This window comes from Haliaeetus leucocephalus, unplaced genomic scaffold (assembly GCF_000737465.1).
Source record: "Haliaeetus leucocephalus isolate CR32 unplaced genomic scaffold, Haliaeetus_leucocephalus-4.0 Scaffold351, whole genome shotgun sequence".
Lineage (NCBI taxonomy): Eukaryota > Metazoa > Chordata > Aves > Accipitriformes > Accipitridae > Haliaeetus > Haliaeetus leucocephalus.
The window spans coordinates 2,060,970-2,083,260 of NW_010972787.1; the positions used below are offsets into that span (position 1 = coordinate 2,060,970).

A 22,291-nucleotide genomic window follows, 5' to 3' on the forward strand; every position below is an offset into this window, starting at 1 on the left:
GCAGAGCCACCACTGCAGAGAAAGCGACTGTGTTGAATTTCATGCCATCTACCGACCTGGTCACACCAAAGCAAAGTTTTACCTGGGAATCCTGACCCTTATTCTCAAGGGCCATGAGGACAGAAGAAATTGTCTTATGGTACCCAGAAATCCCACATCAAATGCTGTGGGAGAGGTGAGATTTGGATCTCATGTTTGTAGTTCAAACCCATCACCAAGGTCACAAAACCAAACCCATTAAAAATTCTGCCTTAAAATAGGCAGAAATTATCCTTTTCAAGAACACATGACGCATTTTAAATTTGGATTCAGATTTTTAATAAATTGTGCCAGTAGAAGCTTTCAAAGGCAATGATATATCAATAAATAACAGTTAAATTGAGTTCCTGAGAAAGAACCTACCACATGAAAGAATGTCAGATAGATGTAAATAACAAAAAATGGCATTACTATATAAAAAAGCAGTAATACTGAATCTTACATGAACTGTCACAACACAAGCACTGCATACCTCAGAACATTCCTTTCATACAAATGTAAACAAATACACAATCATTTTTGTTTAGTTTAGGCTGATGAATTTATATGTTGTTGCTTAGATATCTAAACAATGGATAGGATAGGATATGCTAAAACATTAAGGAATAATATGTGGAATAATATGCGGAAAAAATAATGAAGCTCCAGATTTAAAAATAAAATAAAGTAAAAACACATTAAAGGAGTGTTTTCCTCAAATGTTATTACGTCAATCACTTTAAATAGGACTGTTACACTAATCTGAATTAAGGATTTTTGTGTGTGTTTACTTATTTAGTTATATATAATATATATGCAAATATGTATGGCTTAATTAACTTTAGTATTCTGATATCACCTTGAATAATTCTCACTTATACATATAAGAAAAATGCGTATTTTAACATAGTTAAGAATTGATATTTCAAAGTATGCCTATAATTTGACAGAAATGAAGGACTATTGTGCTCCATCACAGCAACATTTTTACCTATAGACAACAGGACAGAATGACCTATAAACAATGCCAACATTTTCAGATGTCAGTGCCTAAAACATGAGGATCCTAAACAGATACACAGACAGTCACATGTAGGGATGTGATGTCTGGAAAAGCCACATACCTCCAGGTTCCATAGATGTCCGTGGAGCTGCATGCACTCAACATCAGCCTCATCGCACTTAGGATCTCGATGCGTTACAGGAGCATGGCGTTAGACATTCTGTTTTGAAGACGTTGAGCTACATCTGTTAGTATTGGTGCTTTGCATTACTGCTAGTATTAAACAATGGACACTGTGCTGCATGCTACGTGAATAAGCCCTATCTAGACTGTTGCCACAAATCAGCTTTGTAATAATGGTCTTGCTATTCATCCTTTGTGGGGAAACGTGTGTGCCGATGATACATGTTTGCTAAAATGATCTATCACATCAGACCACAAAATCACTATTCAGATATAACCTTTGCAATCTGTTTTACAAAATTAATATTGGATACAATCATAAGAGGAAACCATCCACACAATACATTATCAACACACAGTTTAAAATGGTCTAATTTTAGACCCTCAGTAAAAATGGATCCACAGGACCTGCCTGTGAATGGCAAGAAAAGGCCATTTCAAATAGAAAAACACTGCTCATGCAACATTCTTCACACACTAGACAATGAAATCACACCCAAATTGTCACTTGTTCACACTTTCTATTACACTCCAATAAGCAGAAGGAAATAAAGCAGCTTTAAGGTTATGTCACAATTTTGAAATGTGGAAAATACATATAATAAACAAAAATCACGGTGCGAATACAATGGCATCAGTAAATTTAGAAAATTAGAGAGCAGTTTTCTTTTTTTCATTTTTCTTCTTTTTTTTCTTTTTCTTTCTTACATTATTGCACAGAGACCTTTCATCACATGTTCTTCAGCTTTATGCATCTTCCTAAATGTGAAATAAGTGCTATGGATAAAATAAAAATGTAGAAAAGAAGAACAGCAGCATGATTTGTCAAAGTTAATCCCTATAATTTAGTAGGAAAAAAACCCCTGCTATAAACAAAATATAAGTGCTCTTTATTCATTTAAAAAATAACGCTGACAGTTGCAGAAGTCTGTAAATGTTAATCTGAGTAAGGGGATGCTGACCTCAAATAAAAATAGGCCTAGAAATGATAGACTGCTGGCCTTGCAGATTTTGGTGAAGACCAGGATTTCAAGTGTAATTATCAACAAAGTTATTTACAGTAAAACTGACCTGAACTTTCAAGAGTGCCATTTTTAGGACCTGGCCCTGCAAGCTTCTGACTCCCCAGAATGCCTCCAGCCTCAGCTGAAGTTACACCTGAACAAGCGCTGCAGGATCAGCTCCTAAAGGATCAGTTAAAGGCCCTACTGGATTTGAGATTAGTCTTCTATCTGGAGTACTCTATACAATAATTTACACATATACAGGCTGACAAGCTCCAGTCTGATCCACCACACCTTTGTCTTCCACATCAGATTTCTCAGACTGGCCAACTTCCATACCAGAAGGCTTGGGATACCTGAACGGATACCCATTGTCATCGAAGAACCTTCGGAAAGTAAACTCGTAAAAAGCATGTTCTGTGTGTTTGCTATTGGAAGAGGCTAGTGGGTCCCATGTCCTGGTGCTGTCACCGCTCGCATCATTCCAAGGACTTTCTTCTTCAACTGGATCAAAATTTGAAGTGTCCATTGGATGGCTGATCTTTGGAACATAGGGAGCTGGCTGCCTACGGATATCGGTAGAGAAGTCCATAGAGTGAAAGAAAGAATGGGCCTTAATATCATCTGCTCCATTTCTTCCAAGCCTGTCCTCAGCAGCACAGCAGAGCTTTGTGATGAGATCAGTTGCCTCTGGGCTTAACTTGATCTGTGAGGGAATGTGCAGTGTGCTTTCCCAATTTATCACCTGGAGGTAAGAAAGGTATTACACAACTTCTAATCTTGGAAACAGAATCCTTCCGACTGTCAACATTAACTGTACAGAAGTATACACATAACTAGTCAACTCACAGTCTGCGTATTTATTTTAGAGGTTCAAGAACCCAATGATGAGATTGCATCAGTTGTTAATAATTACTTTAATGAATCAAAAAACATTGTCGGATAGCAGATAAAAGGAGCAATTGCTCCCATAGTCAGATTTGAGAACATACTCAGTTTACACATGACTTCATGGAATGACTTCAAGGAATTACTTCATTTCATCTCCAAAATGTAAACTAGGAAAAGTGGTCATGAGATACATCCTTTCTAATAAAAAACTACTCACTGCTTGACTTTGAAACACTTACATTGCCAACCATAATTATCACTGGCATGTCAGCTTACTAAGATCTGATAGGCACTCTAAGGAATTTAGATAGGTGAACTTGTGCTTAAGAAATGAGAATTGTGCTGAGAAGACTCATAAAACTAGTAACTATCTATGCAGTTGCACAAGTCAACTCTAGTCTGACATTCGGTATCTTCATTGATTGGGAAAGGATTTGTGCCTGCATAGAACTATTTAAAATCAGGCTTTTGTAATCACTACTCCTTTCTCTAGTAAAACAAAAGGGGATAGGTCTGTGCATGGAGGAGAAGGGAAGAGAAAGGGTTAAGACTTTGCTACCACAGATTGGAATTTTGCTTCAACTTACCTTCAGTTGGGTTTCTGTGGGTGTAGGAGCCAGAAAAGGAGGCTGCCCCACTAACATCTCAAAGAGGATCACACCAACACTCCACCAGTCACACAGCTGAGTGTATCCTGAAAAACAAGTCAAAAGGTTGTCCTCCACCAACCAAGGAGAACGTGTATATGTAATTCTCAACAAAAGTGAGTGGTGAAACCATGTAATTAGAAAGAATTAAGTTTTTTTCATGCTCTGTCCCACAACTACGTCACTACACACAGCAAAAAACGGACCGGACCTCAAAGAATAACAAAAAAGTTTAGCAACTGATGTGCCCCCTTGGTTCAGTGGAAGTGACACCATGAGTTTGAAAAGCTGCTGAATGACACAGCCTAGCTCTAGACACAGAAGAAAGCCACAGATGAATATTTGAGCAAGTTCCAAGCAGAGGAACAATTTCAATCACTTAATTGCTGTGACAAGACAAATAAGGCATATGTTTTGAGATCTCCAAAAAGGAATGGAGGATTTAAACACCGATTTCAATGGAGATTTGTGTCACTGGATGATGTAGGTTCCAATGTGAAATCTCTCAACTTGAGGAAGATCAGGCTTCCGATCTGGCTTGCAGACAACTTCGAACATCTAATCTCCTTACTGCAGTGACCATGTCTGTTCTGCATGGATAGCCACCAAGTACTGTCTAAATTCCTCAAGCTGAGCTTTTGAATGCAGGGTGTCCACTGTAAATTTCCCAAGATTTTTTGTTGGGTTTCCCCAAGATTCTGGCTGGGAATATGGAGGACGTGTTTCCACAAATTTATATCACCCATATTTAAGTGGCCCGCCTGATTCAGTGATTCAGAACCATCAGCTTGCTCCTCACTGGTCTATGTAAACTTGCTAGCAGCCATAGTTGCGCTGCATGAGTACAGATAATCTGCTTTATACTTGAAAAATATAACTGCTAACATCATCCGACACATTTATTAGCAGTCTCATTCAAAGGTCTCAGAGTGTATACAGACAAAGTATGACCACCATCAATGTCAGCAACATAATGCTAAACAGTGGAGCATATAGACAAATCTGTACTCCTTAACCTGAGCTAAGTGTTTGTGGCCTTCAGAATGCCAGTATTCCAAAGCAGCAAGCTTATTTAAGGAAAAAAAAAAAAAAGTATTTCAAAGCATCAACGTTCACTTAAACAGGAGAAAAATACAGGTTATCTACCTTTACGAAGCAGGACTTCAGGAGCAATATAATTAGGGGTTCCAACTAACGAGTGGGCTAGACATCTCTGATGCTGCTTCTTAGCTCTTTGTTCCAATGTCTTCAGCCTATCTCCACATCTACAATTGGACACATCATCCCAAAGATCACTGGGCTCCATGCTGTCTTGTCTGATATGGCTCCCTTTCAAATGGGAGAGAAAGTTTACATTCACAGAAATAAACCACAACACACAAAGAGAAAAGTATTTATCTAGATCTAGTTGTACCATCTTCTACTCTCACTGAAAAGCAACACTTAAACTTTAAACCCAAGGCATTTCCTTCTGCCCTCCCCTTCACAATTGGTTTTCCATAACCAGCTAAATGTCTCTGCCTCAGCACAAGGAAGCATGCTCCCATATAGGAGATACAGAACAATGGAGTATATTTAGGTTAGCTATACCAATTGTTTATCACCTTTTTACCAACAGGCACCAATACTCCTCAATGGCACACACAGGAGGTGCATGGACTACTTTAAAACTGTGATTAAATTATTTCACCATCAAAAGAGACCCTCCAAACAAGTATAAACTGAAAAATTGGTGCTACTGCAGTGGTCAACAACATTACTGATAGGGATCTGAACAGTATTGGAAACAAAGGACTGGAAACTGAATGAATCAGAGAGAGACAGATACATGATATTGTCATTGACTGTTAATGTACACACCACCTGTTTTCTGAGCTGGCATTTCTGCCAAGAGGTATGTGTTTGTTTCAAAATAAATAATGCAATACCATCACAAATAAATCTAAGAACACTACCTTTCTGATAGTATTTTGAATTGTGAGTCCACCTGAATCCAGTACACAGTCCAAAGTCAGTCAGTTTGATATGCCCATCGAGGTCTATCAGAATGTTGTCAGGCTTGATGTCTCGATGAATAAATCCCATTTTGTGCACACTCTCTATAGCCAAAGTGAGCTCTGCAATATAAAATCTAGCCAGACGCTCTGGAAAGACCTCCATCCGAATCAGTAGACTCATCATATCGCCACCAGGGATGTAGTCCATCACAAAGTACAAGTTCTCTTTATCTTGGAAGGAATAATAGAGTTTAACCACCCATTCATTGTCTGCCTCAGCAAGTATGTCCCTCTCTGCTTTGACATGAGCCACCTGGTTCCGGTTTAGCACATCTTTCTTTCGCAGAGTCTTCATGGCATACAGGGCATGGGTATCCACTTTGCAGGCCAGGCATACTTCTCCAAATGCACCAATACCCAGAGTCTTGATTTTCACAAACATAGATTTGTCCATTTTGGCCCTTTTGAGCCTGTTGTAGTTGGACTCTTTCTGGTAGAGAATTTTCCTCATTTGTTCCTGTTCTGCTTCACAAAGGCCAGCCTTTACAAAGGAAAGCAAACGACAAGAACTAGTACTGTTACATTCATACCAAGAGAACAATAAACAAGTATTCCCAAAATGCATTTGTCAGAAAAATTAACCAAGAACCAGAGAAGACATATTCATGAGAGATACACTCTCTTGCCTCTCTGTTGAGGTGTTTCTGAAATACTGGCAAATTCACTGTGCCCTAACTTGTTACCTGAATTTGCTGTATCTGTGATTGGTCTGCCTTTCTCATTTGCCCAAATGAAGAGGCATAGGGCAATACTGTCAGAGAGGGGAATATAACACAACAAATCATGGAATTTGGTTTACACCTTTCAAATTTGCACTTTGCCACTGCACTCCACTGTATGTAAGCACACTGCAGTACAGCTTAACTTAAACTGAAACTTAAACCTAGATGCAGCATTCCATTTTGTTCATGAATAGTTCTCCAGGGCACTCACATTAACAGTTCCTACCTTGAGTGCTGTTTGACTGTTGGTTTTCGTGTTGTAATTAAGAAGCTGGTTTTGACCTACACATTCCCTAGTGCCTTGGGAACCACCTTCTTTAGAAACTGTTTTTCTTCCTCCACCATATAGAGACCCCACTCTCAAGGTTTGTAGATCACCTGACCATCTATTAACTTCTCCCTTTTCCCTTCCAAAATATGTGCATACAACCCTCAGGTCTAGCCTCTCCTCAGCCACTGCAGCCCAGACCCTGGTGCTGTTTCCCCCCTAAACGTATTATATTATTTCCCCTCTGCACCTAAGCTGTAAAAAAGCTGGCTTGTTTACCTCTTGTCCCCAGAGAGCCTCCAAGTAACATTTCACATGGCTGCAGGGAGAACCTCCTGAAAAAGGGAGAAGCAGCAGTATCCAACGAGACTTTCCCCACCCTTCAAGACAGAGCCTGCACACTGCCAACTCTGCTAACTTCGGTTCCTGTCCCTCTCCTGAGAACCACTGGTGGCCTCCACCAGCGGAAGCCCCTGGGCTGATCCCCAGGACCCTCTGACAACTCATCCTCTGCAGCATGCCCATTTCTTTCTGCGTACCCCATTTCCAAAATCCTGACTTAACTGGGGTCAACTGAACCACATTGAGAGGAAGATAAGTGCCTGGTGAAAAGGGGCAATGGGGAGGAGAGTGGAGGGAGTTGAAGCTGACTGATGGGCAGGCTAGAGATCCAGGCATATGCCCACAGGGCTGCTCCTTATATCGATTTAATTTCACGCCTGTAGTCTAGGTCTTTAAAGATGAATATGGGCAGCCAGACTATGCAGTGAGATCCCCACGGTGTAAAAATGAAATCTGTATGAATACAGGATGGAGGAGGTCTGCAGAAACTTGCAGAACAGGTAGGATGAATTTTCAGACTGAAGCCAACAGCCAAATCAAAACAAGTAATAATGTTTTTAAAATTAGGTCAAGCACATCAATTCATAATAAAGGAAGTGTTTATTGTTTTAAGGTAAAATAATTAGTGTGTTGCATTCTTGGTTAATTCTAGAATAATGTGATATTCAGATAGCCAAAATCTCCTGAGTGTATTATTCCAGCCAGTGATGAGGTTGCTAGGGGAAGGAGTTGTTTTTGTTTATAGCTGAATTATCTCTGAGTTATGAAGTGAGGGAAAGCTGAGGAGTCAGAAGAGAAGAACTAACGCAATTAGCTGCTGTTTTACTTCTCTAGAGATCATTCCCTATCTCAATCGCAGGAAAATATTGACTAAATCCAAGCAATGCAACACAATCTGTACTTGCAGCAAGGACAAACTATTAACTGTCACTACAATGCCAACCTTTCAAGAGAATTTAGAAGCATATTCATTTAATTTAACCTCTACAAACAAACGACTGAGTTTTCTGGAGCAATGTGAGCATCAAATTAATTGAGTCTGGAAATTGACTGTGCTAGGGAAGATTGGGTAGTTAATTATTATCCATTATGCGTTAATAATAGCTTTCCTCGGAGTTTATCCTCAAATACAAAAGTAGACTAGTCATATTCTAGTCATGCCTGGGAAAATAAGCTCTTCCACACTTAAAAATTAAAAACAAAACTGCCAGAACAACCATCAGAACTTGGCAGCTTTATTTTAAGCAGCCCTATCAGTGAATCAGCTTAGGTTTGAGAGCTACAATTAGGCATGAAAGAAGCTCTCTCACTCAAAGTGCACCTCCCTGAGACCTGCTTCTAGAGCAAGTTCCAGCAAGGGTCCCAAGATCAGTTCCAGCTGGCCAAGATATGATTACTTGCACGATATTATTACTTACATGTGTTCAACAAACAACTTCCAGTCAAATATTACATATTCATCTGAAAATATGGCACAGTGGATATACTGCCAAGTTCAACCATGGCTTTGGTGAACGAGGTGGCTATCATGGAACAGGGAGGAAGAAGTGGAGCAAAGGGAAAACCTTTAGAGTTTTGCAAGAGCTGCCAAAGTATTGCCAGAGTTATCTCAGCCTCAAGCCTGGCTTCTGAGTTCTTGCCTAAGCAAACCTAATACTTTCCTACTATGGGGGGGGTTTTGCTTCATTTTACTTTTCTGGTATGAAGATATACAATTTCACATCTCATGTTTTTCAGACAGCCTCCCAGACCTGCATCCATGCTTCTAAGTGAAAATAGTCTGATATAGGGAGGTGCTGGATACCTACTACTTCCAGTGGAGTCTGCCTTTATAAATTTTTTGACCAATTAAAAATAGTAATAATCAAATTGATCCCATTAGCTTTTATTATAACAAAACAAGGAGAATTACTTTAGCCATTTCTTGCTCCAGTTGTAATCTTCTGTTAATTTTCTGCTGATAGGTCTTTATAACATTTTCTACATGTTGCTCCATGTAGAACTTGAAGGCAAAAGGTGAGTAGCTCTTTATTCGGGATTCTCGCTTTTCCTCATCTTTGCCATTTTTTCGCACAGGCACTGGAGACGTCTGAATCTGTTTTTTATCTTTGCTTGGTTTTTCAGCTTTAGTATTCTTGCTGCTTTTATCATTTCGCTCACTGTTCTCCTCAGCCTTATTGCACGTTGAATTGGGGACTACGCGAAGGGTCTGCTCTACGCCCATACATAAGCAGTTGATATCAAACTGCTCAGAGCTACCAGGAAGTAGCAAATGCTTGGGATACGGTGGTGGTGGACACCGCAGTTCCTGGTTACCGTAATCCACATCTAGTTGATAGGCATTAGCTGCTCCAACAGGTGGCACATGCTGCTCAATGATCTCCAAGCCATCCACAGCCGGTGCCTGGGCAGGTAACCAACCAGGGTGGGAAGGTCCCACTGCAGTCTGAGGCTCAGGTCTCATCACTCGCATGCTCTTCACTGGCTGGAGAATATGAGCAGATGTGACTGCTGTGATCGTATTTGGAGATGTAATTGAAGGATCAGGTTTTCCTGGAGGAACCTGTCTTATAGACACTGTCACTTGTGGCTGTTGCTGGTGGTTGTTAAAGGAGTTTGTTCTGCTTGGCACTGTGGCATCTGGTCTGAAGGATACATGTTGCCGTGGAGATGTTTCTATTCCTGGATTTTGTAAAGAATCTCTGCGTGACGGCGTTGCTGCCTGCCACTGCTGAACTTGAGAATTATTCATGTCATAGAGGTCCATGTTTAGGCTATTTCTAGATGGAGTTAATAGATTTTGTGGTGGACTGTCTGAAAAATCATTAGTGAAGGCTGGACCTCTGGATATCACATGCATTTGATGAGAAGAAGGACTTGCCTGTTTGTGATGAGAATGTGATATATACAGGCTTGCTGGTGCCTGCTGAAATGCATGACCAGAATTATTCTGAACAACTGCCCCTTTATTTGGGAGACTGGTGTATCCTCCCTCCTGCTGCATCTTGTTTTGGAAGGATGGACTCCGCTGAACACCATACCCCATAGGTTCTCCCTGCACCATCATGTGCTGCCTACTGTAGTGTTGGCTGTTGGAGCCATGGGATGCCTGCAGCTGCAAGGCTTGACTGCTGTGATTAGCCACTGGATAACTAATCACAGAAGACTCAATATTTGCAGGGTATGTTTTCTGCTGATGGCTTGCTGTTGTGCTGTGAGTGCCTACTCCAGAGGGTCGCTGTACAGGAGCATTCATAGCTGTAGACTGTGAAGTAGAGATTAAATAGTCCATGTATGGCCTTGGAACTTCAGTAAGCATATTTGCACCTTCTGCTCCAAAGCCTGTCCCTTCATAGGCTGCATTACTGATCTGATGGTAGGACGGAAAAGATTCGTTTGATCCTTCAAAGCTTGGCCTGCGGGTTACATTATTTGGCACAATACCCTTTCCTTTATAAAAAGAACACAGAAGAATGTTAGGAAACAATTCAGGTCAACCAATTACTTTGCATTACTCATCCATCTATACATACAGACATACACACACACGCATGCACACTGTGTAGGGAGTGTGTGTTATAAAAACACCTTCCAGAACCTAAAATAAGCACTTTGAACATTTAAAGTTATAGGTGCCAAGTATTACTACTGATAACAAGCTACTGGCCCACAACACTGCTCATGCCAGGAATCATCAGGGAGTCCTATCAAATCATGAAAATAGAAGCACAAATTCCTTAACTATGAAATCATCGGATTACACTACAGCCTGTTTTTTAAAGCTGGACCAGTATTACCAGTCATTACTCACAGACAGGAGGAAGCTACAGAGCAGGGGGTTAAGTAGAGCACCAACGGGAGAAAAAAAGCTCCCGGAAGGACTGTCAATACAACTTAAAGCCAACATTACTATAAGCTACTAGGTCATCACATTGTCCACATATTCTGTACAGTGAGCTCACTGCTCACTCTGGGGATGTTTACATGTCTCTGTTCCATCGTTCTCCTCAAAAATCCTTGTTTCCCTCTCCTTCATTTACAACAAAGGCATCATATAGTTTGTTCTGTGCTCTTTCCAATGTGTTGGACACAGAGTATCCCCTCATATTATTCATCTTCCATCTGTTTTGAAGGCAAATCTTTCAGGGTGTCAACATGTTAATCTTAGCTTGAAGAATGTGCAGAGACAAGATAGCAGCATTCCTGCACTACATGTGTTAATGGCACTTTTCATCAGTTCTTTGATCTGAGGACAAATTGCAGGTGTATAAAGCACTGGCTGTGATAAAAAGACAAGGGGAGACCATGCTGTTGCTATTTTTTTGTTCCCCTTCTGGTTCTTTAGCTTTCACAAATCACAGGACTTGGCCAATTCATGCATAAACAATTTCCTTTTAAAATCTTGACTTCACAAGGTCTGCAAGAATAGTTGTATTGAGCTAACAGGCTTGAACACTGGACTGCAAGCTTTTCCAATTATTTGCATTACAGCATGTCCCAGCTGGGCCAAATATAGCACACCTGAGCATAGCTGTTGACTCCTCACCTTGACACACAAGCCCTGCTATATATAGAGACACAAAGACGTGCATGTTATTAAGACAGGTCTATGCACCACCTCTGCACACTGAAGAGGCTGCCCCCACACTAAATGGCACTTTCATAAACAATGCAATGTTTTGAAATGGAATCAAGTTGGACCAATAATCAGTGTTCTTTAAAGTGAAATCTATAATTGTCAGCTCTTTTTCCTATGATAACATGAGGCCATGCTTACTGAAGTTGTACTTATAACAGCACTCTCTGATAGCTCATCTGTCGGGACACAGTGAGGTGCACTGATGAGATTGTGGCAATCCAAAGCATCCTAAGTGGCTACTCTGGCCTGGGGGTGGGAGGCAGCCATAAGACACATTTGTCATCTGTCAGTAGGATTCATGCTGAGCCTCAGGGGCAAACTGACTTTGTTTTTCCCTATCAGAGGCCATGAAGGAAAGTAGCAGCAGTAATTGTCCTCTTTTGGGACACATACTTCAGCTGTGCAAGGAATCTTGCTGATGTCAAGAGAGATATGATGTACACCTCCTAGATTTGTATACCCATAAGTCTGGTCTGGTCTGACGGAGGAATATTTGGATTTGTGAAGATACAAAACGTGGTAGTTGCAGATGATTTTTTTTTTCACACATTCCTATCCAACATGGTAACTGTTATGACTATCTCTTGCCTGTGAAGGTTTTGGATGAGAACGTATTCTTAAGATTAATCAGCTGTACTCATGGGATCATCTGTTTTTATACGTAACTCTCTGTCGCACAGTAATATCTGCTAAGTTTTATTTGAGTCTTGCCAGTATGCTGAAACTCGTTAGCTTTACTACTGAAGTTAGTGCAGGACAAAAATGAATAATTTGAAAATCTATTTCCATACACTAATATATGGAATTCAAACCCAGAAGATTTAAATTCTCAAACTGCAAATGAAAAGTTCCCAAGTAGCATTACATGCTTCCTAATGAACTAGAGGAGACCTGTGCTATCCTAGCACAAACAATACCATACCAAACAAATCAGTCTGATTTTGTGGCACCTCAGGCAGGCAAACATCAATTGCATGACATAGAAGTTTTGCATTCTGTGTATCCTAAAAGCAAAGGTGGATCTTCAGTTCAAAAGGTTAAGTATTCAAAACAGCTGCATGCATTGGAAAGTTAAGAAAGCAAAAACAAATGCAAATGAAAGACAACTGAGTAACTAAAATGTTAGCCTAGAAAGATTTTTCAACTCTTTCAGCGGAAATGTATGCTCTTTAGGACTGGGTGTGTTCTTTCACTTTAAGGAATAAAGTCATTATAATATAAAGCAAAATACAGTTCAGTAATTCTGTCAAAGTTATTTTAAATTCTCCTTAAGGCCCAGTTGAGGCCACATTTGTGCATGTATTAGGACAGAGCTCTCCAAATAGCAAACTGGCCAGTACTACTTTGTCTGTCAGGTGGTCATCCCTCAGGGTAACACTCTTGGAAATGTCTTCTTAGGGTTTTCCAGAATTTCCCCAAATAATAGAACAGGAAGTCTAAGACTGATAGAAAGGGCAGCTGAGCTGCTCCTTACACAGAACCATCACTCTTTCCCACCACATGTGAAGCTTCAGTCCTGAGAATGACCACCTGGAAAATGAGCTCCTTCCCCATTTCCATCTTCCCTGTATGTGGCTACGCTCAGGGTCCTCCAGGAAAGAAGTGGCTTTACTGAAGACCTCCTTCCTGTCCAGGGATTTCTCTTTGTAAACTGAATGGCCTTTCCCTTCCTCAGCTTTCCCTCATCTCTGGACATGCCTCTCTATCAACTATGCCAAATTTAACACCCTTCCCAACACAGACATTCAGTTTGATCAAGAGGCAAGAAGGAAGGTGCTGCTGAGGTGGCCAAGAAGAGAAATTTGTCACCTGGAAATCACTTGCACTCAGTAAACTCCATTTATGACCACACTTAGAGATCTATACTACTGTAATCAGATCGACTGAAAGGATTTGTTAGTGTCACCTAGTCCAACACAGACAAGACGTTTTAAGTCTAAAAGTTGCCACTGTCACAAGAGAAGTTCCTTGACCAAGGAAACAGGCTCCCGACAACAGCTCTCCAATTTGCTCAACCCTTCATCCACTAACCCGTCTGCAGCATGTTAATGCTACTGTGTGATTGGGACATGTTCAGCCAGTCAGAGGACAGTGATTTGTCTGCTTGGCCAATTTTTGAAACTGAAAGAAGATAAAAGTAACAAACTCTATCCAAATCAGAGTGTTCTCTGGTTCACAGTTCAAAAGCATTCTGCAGTGCTGTAAGTCCTAATATCTGAATGGAAACAACTCTTGCAAGGCCTTTTGTCAGCTGTGGTCTGATGTTTGCTGATGAGGCATACACAGGGCCCAAATCCTCCAATTTGCTAATTTACATGAAACAGAGCTGAAGCAGACTAGCAGGGATGAGTGGAAAAGCTTCTGCTATCTTGGTCAAGCTATTTCTGCAGTGTACTTACAAAGATCTTAACATGAATTAATTCCTGGGAGGTGAGCTATCTCACAACTCCATAGCAATTACCTACGCACAAGGTTTTACCTCACGGTAAACTTGAGATGATTGAGCTGACTTGCACCAAAGGATAAACAGCTTTCTGTTTAAAACGGTGGACTACGAATGTGCACATGGACAACTCTTGCGAAGCAGGCGAGTTGTATTCAGCTTCCAGCCCAGCTCACCTTGCAGGGCCATGTTCACTTCACTGTCTCCTACAAGACTACTTACTATAGAATACTGCCAATCCACTACTTCTCACCAGCAACGACTCTAAAACTAGCTTATTGCAAGAAAGAAGAACACAATTAAAAAAAACAAAGAGTTCATGCTTACCTGGTGAGGTCTGCTTAATTACACGTACTATCTGTTCATTTCTAGGATCCAAGTAGCTCATCTTACTGATATACTCCAGAGCCGCTTCAATACTTCTGCTACCTGTCTGCTTCAGTGCTCGGACAGCCATCTCCTGTATATAGCAAACAATAATTGAATCACATTGAGACAAACCCCAAGCACTGTGCTGCAGGCTAGAAAGCAGTAAGTGTTCTTACATTTATAGAAACATTTTATAATTCACACCAGATCACAGCTGCTAGAAGCCAAATGGACTCATATTTTTAAAACATCTTATACAACTTAAAAATTAAAAGAAAATAACAAAAACCACAACCTACCCCTGGCAACTAAAGAAGCATCAAATTGAAATGTGTACTTTAAGATTCCTTAAAATAAATTTTTGAATCAGGTTTGGAAAAGGCAAAATAGTTTGTCATAGGATGAAATAGAATAAAATATTTAGCTTTTGGTATTTGAGAGCATGTCTCTTAGTCACACCTGGACACAGTAAAAGCTTTACCCTTTCACAGATGCCACAAGAAACTAATTAGGCAGGGACTGATTTCTGCTGACTAGAGTCAATGGGGAAGAAAGACTGCTGTTTTCAGTACAGCTGGGACATCACTCACTATCTGTTTGGAAAATGACTAGCCACACCTAACTTTGTGTCACATTGTTAGTCTTTTTAGCTGTATTTTATTGGGCACATATCCATCACTGAGAAGTTAATATGGGTGCCAGACACACAGCCTGAAACTAAAACTGGGGCAAGTATGAATGCTCTAATTAAACTACTGTAACACAGCCACGGTTAGCATCCCCTGCTCTACCACCAGCAAGTCACACTCTCCTGTAGCTTGTTTATACTTTTACTTATAGCTCAGGTATACAGAATACCTTTCAACAACTCTAGCCTCTGGTTGCAAAACAAAATTCAAATCCTCACAAGGCTGCATGGTCTTTTCTGAAATGATGGAGAAATTGAAATACAGAGCTTTAATGTTGAATTCAACTCACCGAACTTCACCCATCAAAAAGTTAGATACCTAGTCAAAAGTTGTTGCTGAGAACCTTTCTATCATCACCTCCAAAAGGCAATTCATAAAATAGATATAACAGAAGATAAACTGACCTTTGGTGACAGATTAGAGGACTAATTTGAACTGGATGCCTAGCTCTTAGATGGCTAAAGTTCGATGAAATGAACGTCACCATCAAGGACTTGCCTGCAAATGTCAGTATCCTATTATCTTGCCACTTTACTGCCATTTTTAGGGGAATTCTGTCACTGCAACCTGCCTACTGAGCGCTGAATCAGATGGAGTTTGTGCCTTCTTGGCTTGGCTTACTGACTGCAGATGTGATGGCTGGGTTGGCACAAGCGCACCGCTCTCCCATGGGTCAGTTCTGCGCACTGGCTAGCAGTCAGGTAGCCCCAACACGTATACCCCCCTTCCCATATCATCTGGAGCAAAGAGCAACTTTGCTGACTGAACTGCAAGTACATGTAACATCCTTGCTAATTGTTTACTTAGCAAGGGAGGATCATCTCAGATGACACCAGTTCACACTTAGCACAGAGCCACACGCTGGCACTTGGCATTTTGCTTTGCTTAGCTCAGTCCCCTTCTACTCCCCCAAAATGGCAGCATTTTCTCCATTACTCAGAGATTCTGCTTGGGGAATAGCTATAGCAAGTTTTAATATTTTTCATACAATTTATGACTCATAATTCATAGAAAGGCAGTAGTTGGTTTCACATTTCCTATAGCTGAAATATTTCACTGGCATCAACACATTACTAAGGGCAATTTTAAATCAACAGAAAACTATTATGTATGAAGGAAAGAATTTCCCACAATGTTTTTTTCATCTCCTTCTTTCTTTTTTCTTCTTCTGGATACATTTCTGAAGTATTAGCAAATTCGCATCCTAGTACTCAGCATTCTCATCATCCAGGGACTCTGGGCTTTACAGCCCCGTTCCACAGGGCTGCTAGCACACTCTGCCCATTTACACCAGCTGGATCTAGCCTTAGATCACAAGTCTTAAAGTTTCCTAAATCAAATGTGCTCCATACACACACTTGGGCTGGCTTGGATTTTGGGTGTTTTTTTGGTTTTGTCTGAAATGGAGAACCAAGAGAATAAATGCCTGGTAAACAATTATCTTAATGATTAATAAAACAGACCATATAATCCATTTCTCCCTCTCTTAGCTGTGTTGGCTGCATACAATTCAAAGGGGCTAAATAAGTTAGTTTTTTATTACCAGCATAGTGATATCATGTCTGAAAAAAATCCTTCCCCTCCCCCTCCATACTGTGGCACTACTTTCTCCCCTTTTGCCATTGCCTATGTCTGAAAAACAGAGTAAAAATTACACTGGTCTATTTGAAGCTGCATATTCTACCTTCAGTAGATATGTTAGAGGATTCATATTTGAACTTTAGTGGGAATAATGGGAGGGGGAAAGCCCAATACCTTTCACTGTGGACTGTACGATAACCTAAGAGGGCCAGCAAGAGCTTGGGACCAGCAGATGTGTTGCTGGCAATCTCGGCCCCACAAGCCCCCAGTGCAGCAGCAGCCCTGTGCTCCAGCTCACCACCTCTCATCTTTCGCTAGGTCAGCTCCCACCCTCCAAAGGGTTTCCTCATTACATACCCCGTTTGCTTAGCATTACATTACTGCTGGAAAAAATGAAGTAAGTTTTTTGTGGTTCAAAACAACACCTGTGATTCCCCTGTACACCATCCCATAGCTTTGGCCCTTTCCCCCATAGCTATCATGAGACATAAATAGCCCCAGTTTCTGATGCTGGTTCACAAAAGCCTCACATCATTTCCAAGTAAATGGAGAGCGACCAACAAAAAAATAAACATTCCACATAAAAAAGGAAAGGGTTTTTCTCAGAGGCAGATTACATATAATTCTTCACCCAGGAGACAAACCCCTCTGGGGGCATGCGATGCTCCAGGAGACTGGAGGGCAACAAGAAGCTCCAGCACTGTTATAGCTGGTCTTTGGCCTCCTCTGCTTTGTTCTTCCTATCGCCATCCTCCATGCTCACAGCTCTCCTCTCTGGCAGCCACCTGAAGAGGGCTCCATTCATTCCAGCACCTTTTCATTAGGGACAGGGGACAAGGTGATGCATGGCTGAGGCTCACGGAGGGTGTGCTCTGCATCAGCCGCTGGCTAATGGGGCATGGTGGCCCTCTCCTTCCTATATGCAACGCAGCGATGAGCTCTGCTGCCTGAGGGAGCATGGCTGGGAGGAGGCAGCAAAGGGCTGACCTCCTGTAGCCTGCTGAAGGGGAAGCTGGTGGCAGGGGCCAGAGCCTGGGCTGCTTTTGCTGGAAATCAATGTAAGGCTTGTTTTCAAGGATGGGAAGGAGGGCAGAAGATGGATTAAGCAGTGTCAGTAATTACACTTGCTGGAGAGCAGAGGCTTAAATGAGATGGAGGATGTTTGTGAGAAGCCGCAGAAAGGCTCAGGAAGAAGGAGAGAAATCAATGCCAAAATCTTGCAGACTGATAATGTAGACAGTAGAAGGGCTGAGGAAACAAGAGGACAGACACTGAGTGAGGATAAAAGTGCACAGCTACACTGACACTGATAGAGCGTCTTGATTTTAGGCCACTCTAAGGTAAGTACCTTTTAGCAAGAGAAGGGAAAAAAGATCAGAAATGAGACATGAAAAAAAAGTCCGCTTGGAGCTGTATCCAATGCCAGAACATTCAAGTAGGCACAGGATCAAATCCAGCTCCCACTGAGGTCAACAAAGATTTCCATTAGCTGCAAGGCACACTGCATCAGGCCCTCCGCTTCGGATCGTTTCCTTTTCACCAGGCCAAACGCTGTCAGCCACAGTATGGTTTGAGAAACCTGGCCGCTGGCTGTGTTCTGCTAAACCCACAGCCAGCTGTCAGGCTGCAAGGAGAAACACAAGCCACTGGCAGCGTGCACATAAACCACAAAGGAACAGAGCCGTCCCAGCCCCAAGTCATTCTTTTCATTCTGTGTATTCCCTTCGGAATATTCAAACATCTCTCCATGCAGGGCTTTTATGCACCTTTTTGCTTCTCAACATCACTAGCTGTTCAGGAAAAAATAAACCAGAAAAAGTAAAGGTAAAAAGCTACAAGAGGAAAATGTGCTTTTACAATTAACTCTAATAACTTTGTAATTAATGTTACAGCCACAATATTAAAATGAGGTTTCAGTGGTCAGCTGTGGTTCTGGACAGATCTAATGGAAAACCAAAGTTAGGCCATGAACCATGAAGCAGATTGAGGCAACTCTGCAGGATCCCAAATCTGTGGGTTCATAGAGAAAAATGGGCGGAGGGGGGGGTGTCCCACCTAGTTCCTACAATGGGCTACCCAAACCAAACAGCTGCACCATCAACATGCTCTCCGTTATTTCCCCAGCCTCGCGTTCGTAGAAGGCTGCTTTCCAGGAGATTTCAAGATTTTGCTAGAAGGAAGGCCACCTTTGTGCTCAGATGCTCAACAGGGAAAATCCTTGTTTGATGGTAAACAGATACTTGGACGTGTGCATATACAGACTTCATCTCACTCTGTGCTCTGCAGACAATGTGAAAGGCTTTCCCCATTTTACCCTCCCGCCTGGCTGTAGTCCACCGGCATTGGCAGAGGCTTGCGTTCTTGCTGCACTACAGGGTTGTCCAGCAACATTTTTCATTCAGAAAGATCCTCGTTGCCAAGATGTATTTATCATCCAAGCGAAGATTGCACAAGAGGTTACAATAAGTAAGACATTTTCCCAAGAACATTGTGTCTGAAGGAGACAATAGGTCCTCCAAGATTTGGCAAATGTAATTAATTGCTAACAACAAAAATTAATTACTTGCTTTCCATTCACAAAGAAGGATGGGCAACAGATGCAGGAAACAGATACAGGTTCCCTGCGGAAGGGAAAAAACTAAAGCTCATGCCAGAAGAGATGATCCAGAATTGATTACGAACCTCTCTGTGATAGCCCACCATTGTAGAAATTTTCATTCATGATTTTAAAACGTGCAAAACCTAAGAAATTCAGGAAATGATGTGTACAATATGCTCTGTCAGGATTACTGCAGCCCCACAGAACAGAGAAACTTATTTTGTAATATTCTCTACCTGTAATTATTCTCTAGTTGGATGCTTCATATAATTTTCTACTCTACTTTTGTTTTGCCTGTTTTCAGGTTGCTAACACCAGGAGCTAAATTTTGCCCACAAATTCCCATGCCTAACTATAAACCTGATTAAAATATTCTAGCTACATAATTAAGAAGCTATCCTGAGAATCACAAGCGCTCTTCAGTTTTAGTTTATCAAAAAAGCAGGAAACCTACTGAGTGCCCATTTGTTTGCCACAGGATCACTTACTCCATTCATAAACCATGTAACCCATTCAGAAACTAACGGGGATCTACCCCATGGCTAGTTAAGAGTTTTCTGCCCCTACTGCTCCTTTTTATAAAGCTGCTCCAAAGCTATACTGCTTTGATGGTGATAAACCTCCTTCTTACTTTCAGCCTAAATTATGCAGGGTCAGTTTATTCCCTCTGCCTTTACTTTCGATTGTTTTTTAACTGCAGCAGCTCTGCTGTTATCTACAGAGAAAGAGGCCCCTTCATCCTACAGGATGCTTGCAGCTTGGACTCCTGGGCTAAACAAACCACATTCTTTTAGTCTTCTCTTGCAAAACAGGCTCTTCGTTCTCTTTATCGGTGTAGTAGCCCATCTCTGTATCAAGAAAGATCATACTGGGACATGATTTTGATAAGAGCTGCACACACCGTTCTTGACAACATGCAGTGGTGGAAAAGTTATCCTTGTGGTAAAGTCATTCCCTTCCTTTGTTGATTTCAGCAGAGGAAGTTGTGAGTGTGGGACTTCAATGGCTTTTAGTCCTTGCTTGCAGCATTTCTACCCTTTGTGCTCCTGAATTTATTTTCAGTTCTGGTAGCACTCCAGCCCTTAATGTCATCCATTATTTTGGTCAGATGCTCCAGCCCTGCTTTGCACTGACTGTGCATTCCCACTATACACTGTCAGAGTGCTTCCTTTTTCTTTCTTAATACCAGACTTATTAACGGAAAAAGTATGCAGAAGAGACACCCTGTAGTACATAAAGTTGGGGCAGACAGAAAAAGAATATGGATAGGTGATGAAATGTAGGACTCACTAAGTTAAATTCACATCAATATAAAAAAAAAAATAACTAACTAATTTAGGAATGCAGAATTACAGGTAAGAAACAACTTTGACCAGAGGGTTTTTCTATAACATTTTCAAGGGGTATTTGAAGAACTAACAAAGGGAGTATGCCCAAAAGCTAGAATAAGGATTTTGGAAATGACACAATGCTCTGGTAAACATCCTATCAGAAGAAAAACAAATAAAAATAAAATTAACATGACAGTTGCTGCTACACCACCGCTCATTCTGCTTGCCTTCAAACTCTTTTAGTCTTTGCAGACAGTCACTTACAGAAGGTAGGCGTATTTACTATTCTGTGTTTGTGCAGCATCCAGTACAATGGGGTCCTGCTATTGTGTTTATGCAGTATGACAACTTATTATTAAATTAAAGTAATTAAGTCCAGCCCAAAATATTCAGCTTGGAGTAGCAGGCAAAAAAGATGTTGGAGGGCTAAAGTGTCAATTCTCCTGGGTCCCACGATAGAAACCCTCGTATCATTACACCACAAACCAACCCTGAAATAAGATTACCTTAATCCTCTAAGCCACAGGACATGGCACATTTCCTATAGCTGTGGAAGGAATGAGGCAAAATAAAACAGAAGCAACCAGAGATTGAGAAGCTTCTTTTGGTGATCAAGATTATAGCTGTTCAAAATGTTTCCAGTATCTTTTCAGATTTAAAAGCAAACAAATGAAACCAACATTTGAAACTTATCACGTTAGTTTTCATATTTTACTAGGCCTAGAGCTAATACAAAGTTCTTTCACAAGTATCACAAAAAAAAAAAAATCAAAATGAAAGGGCCATCATGACACTTGCCTACTGTTTTTTCCCTAGCTGCTTTTCCTTAAGTTCATGACTAATGAAAGCTATTTAAGTTCTTCCAAGAGAAGAAAAAATACTCTATAGACTTAGCAGGAGGGTCCTTACAAAGAACCACCACCGTAACACCTGCACTGACTTGGAAAGGGCAAGAGAGAAAAAAACAAGAGCTGAGAAAAGTAACTGGAAGTATGACACAGCTCCTTACCAGGTGTCTCAAAAGGCACCAGTTACATCAAAATACGTTTTAACACTATGCAATTTATACCAAGTAGCAGCATATAATTTTTTGTTGTTGTTCTTTTAACTGTATTCATATAGTACATTGCCCCACCGCAGCTCCTTGTAAGACTTACTGTGTTTAGCCGTGGGCATTTCACGGAGGACACCTGCCATTTTACAGTACAGTCCTTGTGTTCCACAAGTTGTTCAAATATGGTTTTTTGCATGAAAAGGAGAGATACGAACTTCAGGCTATAAGCCAATCCAAGGTCCCAAAGTTAAGACATTTGGAAATAAACCAAGCATGGCTGCTCAACATATTTCCAAACAAATGCTTGTAAAATGAAGGGAGTATTTATAACAAGGCATCTCCAGACAAAGAGTGCATATGTAAACACTTCAAGAAGCTCTGATGAACTATTCAAGAGATGCAATTTGTTTAAAGAAAAAACACACATGCACTGCAATGTCAATTTTCAAAT

General features: G+C 41.0%; 1 protein-coding gene across 5 annotated transcripts in view; it reads right to left on the reverse strand.

Moving 5' to 3' along the window:
* Positions 1–311: 311 nt before the first annotated feature.
* The window catches only part of LATS2 (large tumor suppressor kinase 2), a 51,248-nt gene continuing 29,268 nt past the window's right edge, over positions 312–22,291 (reverse strand). For 2 of the 5 annotated variants that reach the window (XM_010572635.1, XM_010572637.1), the window contains exons 3-8: positions 14,545–14,677; positions 9,048–10,585; positions 5,702–6,284; positions 4,893–5,075; positions 3,687–3,793; positions 312–2,953 (exon numbers count right to left, since the gene is read on the reverse strand). In XM_010572635.1, coding sequence (XP_010570937.1) covers positions 2,459–2,953; positions 3,687–3,793; positions 4,893–5,075; positions 5,702–6,284; positions 9,048–10,585; positions 14,545–14,677 — 3,039 coding nt within the window. In that variant the 3' untranslated portion in view covers positions 312–2,458. Of the gene's footprint in view, positions 2,954–3,686; positions 3,794–4,892; positions 5,076–5,701; positions 6,285–9,047; positions 10,586–14,544; positions 14,678–14,885; positions 14,959–17,473; positions 17,876–22,291 lie in introns of those variants that run through there. The other 3 variants (XM_010572639.1, XM_010572638.1, XM_010572636.1) reach the window with 3 other exon arrangements.